Source organism: Toxotes jaculatrix, chromosome 17 (genome assembly GCF_017976425.1).
Source record: "Toxotes jaculatrix isolate fToxJac2 chromosome 17, fToxJac2.pri, whole genome shotgun sequence".
Lineage (NCBI taxonomy): Eukaryota > Metazoa > Chordata > Actinopteri > Toxotidae > Toxotes > Toxotes jaculatrix.
In genome coordinates this window covers 2018885-2027965 of record NC_054410.1, presented here as the reverse complement: position 1 = coordinate 2027965, position 9081 = coordinate 2018885, and the positions used below count along the sequence as shown (strand labels likewise).

The following is a 9081-nucleotide window of genomic DNA, read 5'->3' as shown; positions in this document are numbered from 1 at the left end:
CCCGATCAAAGCACTGAGTATGTGAATGTGCGTTGTCCTCCTGAAACTACCCCCGCCTAAGCTATTCCTGTAAACAAGAATGCAAGTTGCTGGGTTGTACAAGGGTTGAAAAGCTAAGACAATCGTCCGTTCTGAGAAAATGATCCTCCACTGCGCCATATTGTAGCTCAAAGACCACACAGGCAAGCCGCAACAAGACTGTCTAAAGTTTACTCTTTTGTCAGATAAGAGCTGTACTCAGTTGTGTTTGCATTCTTCAGGACGGGACTTGTAAACGTTTCTATGGCAGCTCTCTCAGCCCTCAGCCTGTTTGTGTGCCATCGCACTCAACGTTGTGTGCAGAAGCTGTGGGTGAAGGTGAAAGCGATTGTGTTTGTGGACATGTTCCTTTCTGAAAACACATTAGTCTTTGATTTTCACAAAGATCCTTGAAAAACAGTAGCTCCTTAGTCATACAGAAAGAGGAAGAAGGAGGAAGAGAGGGGGGTCAGAAAACACGGGGGAATTCACAAAGACAGAAAAGCAAAAACGTGAAAAAACCAGATTGAAACAGAAAATGAGAAATGTTAGATATTTTATGATTTCAGTGGTATGAGTCAGTCATCAGCAGAGATTTGTGCTGTATGGTTTTGAGGCTTGTGCCAGCTCAGATTTTGTAATGTCGGCAGATAAATCTGAGGAAGTGAAACAGATCTAAACAGATTAATTCCACTGATGTTCAATATATGTTTATATTGACATTATTGACACTAAACTAGATTAATGTCTTCCATACTAACGGCAGTGGTATAAACAAACCTTTTGCTGCATTACAAAACTTAAATACCCTATGTTTTAATGAAAGTGTGCTGCTGATAGATCAGATTAAACATTTAATTTGTGAATAATGAAATTGTTTTCTCAGTCCACCGCAGCATTGTTGAACTTTGCAGAAGTCACGTGGCGGAGAGACTGAAGGCCTGAGACACTGAACCCTGGGGTTTGCGTCCTGTGTGTGTTTGTGTTGCTAAATTATTTTGGTTTATTTAAAGTTATTTAAATGAAAATTAACCAGGAGGAATCATGTTTTTTTTTTTTTTTTTCAAAACAAATTTGCTGTTGCAAATCAGTAACATGCAAATGTAATTTCCTAGAGACACTGTCATTGTCAAGTCATCACACTAACAAAATGGAGCAATAAAAAGTAAAAGGAGTCAAAAATCAGTGACTCGTCTTGTGCAGGCAGGCACACGCTGTACTCACCTGCACAGCTGACTCAGGACTTCCAACAATGACAGTGGGATAAGTCTGAATATTTCACATCCACTCACATCGTAAAGTATAGTCATCAGAGGCATAATTACTTTAATCACCAGGTGTGATTAATGTGCAGGAATTTGCATCAGTGGGATCGGTGCAGAGACAGTCCTGAGCCTGTAGAGTCGTGCTGGACATTACGCTCAGTAGTAGACAGCAGAACGTAGAAATCAATAGACAGTAAACAGTGCGTATATATATATATATGCTGTATATAGACAGGGTCAGTTTCAAAGGAGACACAAAATTAAGCTGCACGTCCAGTCTGCATCCTCCGTTTTCTTGATGACGAACAAACCTTCATCATGTTTAAGAAACGAGATTGAGTTTCCTCAGAGGAAACTCTGTGGACGGCAGCTGGAGCATAATATGACGTGGTGCGGCGCTCGTAAACAGCAGCATTATATCTGCACTGCAGGACATATCAGATCAGCATGTGTAGACTTCAGCAGGGCTCTTGTTTAGTCTTTGTTCCGCATTAGAGGCCCCAGCAATGTGAGATGGGACTTTATCTCCTGCTGAATTGCTTAATCCTTCAAACATTCATCTCCTGAATGTGAAAACAGGTTTTTTTTTTTTGTTTTTTTTTTGTTGTGGTCTTCCATTTCCAAACCGAGAGTCAACATGCACAGGTCCACACACACACACACTGTACAGAACATGGAGTGATAAACCTTTTCTAAAGGCAGATGTGTAGAGTAATGTGGAATGTTTTTTCACCTGAACTCCCTCATTAGGAGTCAGTCTTGATTTTATGTGGGACTGGTATTGTGTGCTCTTAAAAGTGAGTGGGTATCTTTTCTGTGAGGCATCACCAGCTGGCTGAAAGTCAAGTATTCTGCATGAGCGTGCATGTTTTTGTCGAGCTGCCTGTGTAGGTCGGGGTTTTAGCTGTGCATGCAGCACGGCTTTAGGGACGGTGCACCACTTCGGTCCGGGCTGAACTTTTAAGACGGATTAAGACGTAACACATTCGTAGTAACTTCTCATCTCACGTCACGTTAGCCACGCCAGCGCTGTAGCTTTAGGTATTGTGATTACAGTTGGTTGGTTGGTCAGTATAAGTTCTTGGAAACACTTCATAGAGCAGAAAATTCCAGTGTGAAACAGTTTTTAACAAACGCTGTTAAATGATTGTACGTTCATGTGACAGAGAGAAGCCAACTTTCTGTCTCCAACATTTTTTTTTTCCCATTTTTTGGCTGTGAGCATGGCTGCTTATGCAACACAGGTGTTTCAGTTGGCATACTTTGTCTTTTAGGGAAAGTATAGCCATCATACGAAGCATCTACAGGCTGAGCCAACTTAACTGTTGAACTGTGAACTGTCTTTTTATTCTCAGCTGCATTAAGTCCAGTAACTTTTTTTTTTGCAGCTAATTAACTTCATTATTTTTCATGTTTATCTCTCTGAGCTGCGTTTCTACTTCCTTATCACCACTGATAAGAGCCGTCGTAAAGAGACGGACATAAGACGTTTGTGTCTGTGTGCAGGCCTGTGAATGAATCATATGTACACAAGTATGTGCAAATGACAAAATGTGTGTGTGCACATGTGTGCCTGCACCTGCTTCCCTGGGAGGAAACATCTGCTGCAGGGTGTCAGAGGCCACCTGTCGGACTCCGTCCTGCAGCCACTGACCAGCCTGCAGAACTGATCCACTGTCTGCACGGGCTCAGGCTGCTGCAGGAGGATCTGTACGAGGAGACACAGCTGTCTTATTAGACCGTCCCATGGCCTGTCATCTGAGACGGAGTGGATTCACCCCGTTTGCCCAAATGAAAGCTGGTGTGTCGTCGAATATGAAAGCAACAGGAAATCTTCTCTGCATGCTGGAAGGGTTTCTGTGCTCGCTGGAAGGCTCCAGTCTGAGAAAGGTCTGAATTATCCCCAAAATATCCTGAAAAGAAAAAAGAAAAAACACTACTCACTGGACAAGAAGACACTGGACAGTGGTGTGTGGTTAAAGGGTTTACACACTCAATATCTCAACATCTATCAGATGCATTGGCACCAAAGTTTGTACAGACGTTCACGGCCCCCAGTGGATGAATCCCACTGACTTTTCCTCCTGTTGTGAGTGAAATGTTTAAACGATTTGTTGGATGGATCACCTTTAAATTTAGTTCAGACATTCATGTTCCCCTCAGGATCAATGATCCCTGAACGTTAAATTGATCACATTTATCAGGTCAAAATCATTAAAGTGATTCTTTTTCTGATGATTTTAAGGTTTAAGGCTGAAAAGGATTCTGTATTCTGGTTTGTGGGGATTGTTTGTATGAGGATGTTTGGATCCAAAACAGATTCATTATTATACTGGAAATCATATCTTCATCCTTTGAGATTATTTGAAGGAGGAAGTAAAGAAAGGAAGAAAGAAGAATACTGAATATCTCTAAAACTAAAACTGTAGCGTATGGTTTAGAGTCGAGGGCATCCACCTCTGATCACATCACTGTGCTGTATCTGGGTCAGTAGAGGGCGCTAACAGCCATGTTTCCTCCGCCTGCAGGTCAGTGAGGAGCGGTTCAGTTGTCCTTCACTGAACGGGAAGGCCTGCCGCAGTGTGCCTGCTCCTGCTGATTATTTATGGGTCACATTTACAACCTAAGCTTTTGGTTTTAGTGGCCAAATATGAATCGTCGGCGTTACAGTTCTACGTGAAATATGTGAAACTTACTGCAACAAACACGTTTTGATTAGAATTTATTGGGAAAAAAAACTTTATTTCGATGTAGAGAGACACATATTTTCAGTTAAAGGCCATTTGACGGTGTGAGTACAGTAAAAACACAACAGCAAGCTCCTGTGTGAGCAAACTTCAACAATAAATCCTCCTCCCGTCCCTTTCCCTGATTGGCTCTCAGCTGTCAAGCGTTCCACCCAGCAGGCCTCTGATTGGTCCACTGAGCTGTCCGTCATCGGGAGTGCCCGACTCCGGCTTTGGGCAGCAGAGACGCACTGCTGCGCTCCTTCTCTGCCGTTTAGTGCGTCGAGCATTCGGAGGGAGGGAAGTGGAGTTTGCGCGTCTTGTTGTGCGTCCGTGGACCAAACAGCAGCAGCGGTGCGCTTTTCCTCCTCCAGAGCCGCAGGCATCCCGGGGAGCAGCCAGGCCGTGCACGCCTCGGACATCGGGAGGAGGATACTGATTTTTTTTTTTCTTCTACTTCTTCTTCTTCATTAGTGTTTTGACAGATTGAGACATACATATTTTGCATTTCCCTCATGGTAACCAAGACCGAGCAGCCGGAGACATGTGGAATAATCTGGGCAAACTGCACCGCTTCTCACTAGTGTGTCTGCTCCTGACGCTGTGGGCTGAGGTGAGAAGTTTGTTTGGTTCGTCTCATGTTTTCTTTGGCGGTTTAACTTATCATTGGACTGGAAGTCGTGTTTTTGGACAGGGTTAAATTCCAGCCTTAATTGAATTGCCTGCTCTGTAGCTGAGTCATGTGATTACTGAATTTGCGCTTCGTTAGATGAAGCAAATTTGCAGTTAACGGGCAAAATGTGAACTCCTCTGCTCTGCCGTGAGCCGTGTGTTTGTCTGATGACACAGTAATCAGCCGCTTTCTCGGTGATCTTCACCTGAAAATGATGATTTGGTGAAAGTTTTGTGTTTTTCCGTAAAGTTCATCACGGTGTCAGTGTCAAGTGCGTTAATTAGTGTTTCACACGGCTCTTAAAAGCTTCAAATAAGTGGGTGAAACAACTTCACGTGTTTCCAGCACAGCTTCACCTGCCTGGGGGAAAAAAAAACCCCTGAAACGAGTCACAACCAAAGCTGATTTTAACTCGGACTCGGGGCAGAGGTCTCCTTCAGGTGGATGTTTGCTCCTGTACAGCTGCAGCCTCATACGCACAGTGACTGTGCACTGCAGGAAAGTCTTCACCCCTTAAATCCGCTCACAAAGCTATAGAGATAAATCCACTTGTTTCCGAACAAGTGGCGCAGATTGATTCAACGTTATCATCTGTCTCTGGACCCCGAAGCGTTTGAAATAAAAGCGAGTTTACACCCTGTCTTGTTCTCCCCAGGTGTGCCGGTCCACGGGTTACTTCGAGCTGCAGCTCATTTCGGTGGATAATCCCAGAGGTCAGCTCCTGAACGGCGAGTGCTGCGACGCGGAAAAGAGCGCGGCGGAGGGCCACTGCGGCGCGGATGAGTGCGACACCTACTTCAGAGTGTGTTTAAAGGAATACCAAACGGAGGTCACGACCAACGGACCGTGCACCTACGGCTCGGAAACTACTAAGGTTATCGGTGGGAATACTTTTCAGTTCAAGGGCGGCCAGAAAACCGGACCGAACCGGAACAACGACGCCGGGAAGATCATTATTCCCTTCCAGTTCGCATGGCCGGTAAGAGAATCACTGTGCCACTCTGTGGAGTTTTATGTGTAAAGAGTGCAAATTTCATGGTTTATCGATTTAAAAGCTGAATTTCAGAGGAATTTTACGCAAACATTGCGAAAAAGTAGCAAAGCATCAGGTCTCTGCAGGCACCGTTTAATTCATGCCCCTCTCAGAGTTTATCTTTCTGTTACATGATAAAACATGATTTCATGGTGATAATCTTCCATGTGGTGAAAATTTATAAAAGGGAGTTTGGATGTTTTGCTGGTGAATCATGCCGCAGCCTTAAATCTGTCATCTCAGCTCCTCCAAAGTCAAATCTGGCACACTTTGGCGCATTTTCTGGAACCGAGTCTCTTATTGCTTCACGAGTCTCTGCGTGCCGCTCATTCTTTCCCCCGCGTGTCTGTTTGGCAACTTTTTGGCGTCTCTGCACCGTCAAACGTCTCGTGAAGGACACCACATTCCTCTGTTGGAGCCTCCGAGTGAATATCTGCGTGTTTCTGATCAAACCAAAGCCCTGAGCGCGCATGACGCATGACCTCCACGCACAGCGGCGGGGCAGTTGTGTCCGGGTTTGATGAATTACCAAACAAGCTGCTGTTTGTGTGTCAGTCTCAGTCTGCGGAGAGGGGGGGAGGGGGGGGGGGGTGCCAGGGGGAAAATAGGGATTTCCAAGCAAGTGTTGATTAAGAAGTGGTAGGTAACTTATTATCTTATCCAAACACAGAAGCAGAGCCAATCAAAACTTGCTCCGGCTCCTCATTTGAAGAAACAGCGTGGGAAACAGGAACAGCGCTGGCAATCAGAGCTTTCTGAACGCTGCTGTCACACCCTGAGATCTGTATCAGGCTGCTTTAATGGGCAGAGTGACGTCCTGTGGAGGAGGCATCACAGGTTTGATTCCCCACATCAGCTGAGTGAGCTGTCAACATAGGAGTCCTCAGTCACTTTGAGTCAAAGTGGGAAAGAGTATGGAGCCATAACCACAGCCACTAATCACAGGATATTAGCTTGTGCTGGAGGGATTAGTCCTTTAACCAGCTAGTTAATCATCTGGTTAAAAATGAATGACTCTTATACTTACTCAGATAATCAGTTATTTCTTTAAGTCTGACTGAGCTGTAAAAATGTGAGAGATTTTTAATGTTTTTCACATTAACACCATCGTGTTTAAGATGAAGAATTTCTTCGTTTTAGATGCCTCATGTCACTGTAGCTGAATATTTTGGGGATTTTTTAGTGGTTGCGCAGATGATTCAGGGCTCTGGGAATGTGTGACGGACATTTTGTCTCAAAGTTTAGACATTTTACAGACTAAACATTTAAGTGATTAATCCATAATCAGCATCTCCATCCCTAATTTCTGCATTCATCCAACAGCAGATTATGTTATTACGTTTAGACGACGTGCATTTGAAAACAGCAGATCAGACGGTAGCTGTTGATACTCATTCCTGCCAGATTTGCCGTGAAAGAACAGAAACACCGTCCGTGTGTTCATGTCAGAACATACACATCGTACATATCGGGTGCTTTGTGTGCGCGGCTGGCTACGTGACCTCTCCATTCATCACTCCCATGGTCAGCTGTCAGCAGAGGGGAAGATGGAAGTAGTAAGTTGGGGCCCTGCGGGTGGATATGGTTACCACTAAGTTGTGTGTGACACAGGCGGTGGATATCAGTGTCACCAGCTACTCAAACAAGTGAAGATCCCCGGTCAATCTGGGCCGGGGGATGCCTTTACCTCGCCACCTCTCAGGTTCATGCTCTGTCCGTTATTGGGTCATTGTCTCACTCGGCGTGTGTGGGGTCAGTATTTTCCACTATCTGCCTGGGAGGGGGTAGACGTGTGTGTGTGTGTGTGTGTGTGTAAATGAAGGAGGGTATCAGTGTTCAGCAGCTTCTTCTGATGAGGCCGGCAAGGTTGAAGCAGTTGAAGGTTTTTTCAGAATGTCAGGACGCTTCAGATTTTTTAATGATTCCCTCAGACAACACCTCAAGTTTTCACTGCTTGTTTTTATTTCTTTCTTTTATATTTATTTTGTAAAAACTCTCAGCATCGAAAACGCAGGCACAGCACCTGCTGTGATTTACAGCTTCTGATCAGTTGATTATTTTTTGATTGATTAATCAGTTGTTTAATTCATAAATGAACAGAATGAGAGAACAGTGAACGGCGTCCATTTCAGTTTCCCACGGCTGAAAGTGGAATTTTGAGATTTTCGTTTTAAAGTGAGATAAAACTTTTTCCTTGATGAATGACGGTAAATGACCTCTGACCTTTTTACTTCACTCACTGTAAAATGCTGATTGTCATAACTTTAAAAGTTTAGTTATATTTTCAGCTGATTTTTAACAGATTATCTGTGTCATATCTCCTGCTGCCAGTAGGGGTGCTAATTCAGAAGATGCCCCCGTGGCTCGTGTCAGAGGGTAGAGACAGCGTATGGCCGTTTGCCTGGAGCACTTGTTGCTTTTTTGATGGCGTTTGTCCTCAACTGAACTGAACTGAACTGAACTGAGTGTCTAAGAAGAGACGGCTGTATTATAAAGATTCAAAGCCTCTCAGGCAAACTTGTGATTTGCAGTTTTGGGTGATATAAATAAACCTGACCTGAGCCGAGTCATTGATTAATCAGCTGATCGTTTCAGCACCGTTTCTTATCATTAAGAAAGAAGAGGTTTGAGGTTTGTGATGTGGAGGAGGAGTGAAGATGGAGGATTCGCTGCCCAGCTTCTGCACTGATGAAAACTCGAAGTCGACTTACTGACTGCTTACCTTCCTCAGCGACTTTAGTTTTCTAAAGCGCGTTAAGACTTTTTGTCAAACGGCTGTTTCCAAGATCAAGAGTGAACTTTCAAACTCAACGTAAATGCACTTTGTGGGGATTTAAGATGAAATCAGATCTTTTGAGACTAAATATTACTTTTTCACTGGCTTCGTGAATTAGAGGCCTAACCCTCGTTCTCCTCCCGGTGTAGTTTGTCGTGCTGGTGGCCAACAAACAGCACTAACAGAGTGTGTTTTGTACGAGGCCGTGGCCTGTAGCCTCTGGTGCTGCTATAGTGGACTCCTTCAGTCTGCCCCAGTATCTGGGCCACTGGTCCTGACACGAATTAGCTGCTGGAAAAAAAATAAAAGAAGAAGGACATTGTTCTGCCCTCTCCTTTGCTGATCATTTCCCCTTCATGCCAACCCCCTCTGGCTGTTTGGGTCTTCAGTGACATCTTTTTCATGAAAGGGAATAAGGGGGGAGGAAGGAGAGCGATTGACCGATGGAGCGAGGGAAGGAGGGATAATGGGGAAGACAGGAAAGAGGGAGGAAGCAACCCCCCCACCAAAAGAAAAAACTCAGCTTCCTTGTTTTCTGTCACGAGGGAGGTGTATTTTTAGGATGCAGATGCTTAAGATGCTGCTTTTTA

The 9081-nt window shown here is 44.4% G+C and overlaps 1 protein-coding gene across 2 annotated transcripts in view; it reads left to right on the top strand.

The window, feature by feature from the left end:
* Nucleotides 1-4298: 4298 nt before the first annotated feature.
* Nucleotides 4299-9081, top strand: part of LOC121197066 (protein jagged-2-like) — a 42282-nt gene continuing 37499 nt past the window's right edge. For both annotated transcript variants that reach the window (XM_041060444.1, XM_041060443.1), the window contains exons 1-2: nt 4299-4622; nt 5338-5661. In XM_041060444.1, coding sequence (XP_040916378.1) covers nt 4554-4622; nt 5338-5661 — 393 coding nt within the window. In that variant the 5' untranslated portion in view covers nt 4299-4553. The remainder of the gene's footprint in view (nt 4623-5337; nt 5662-9081) is intronic.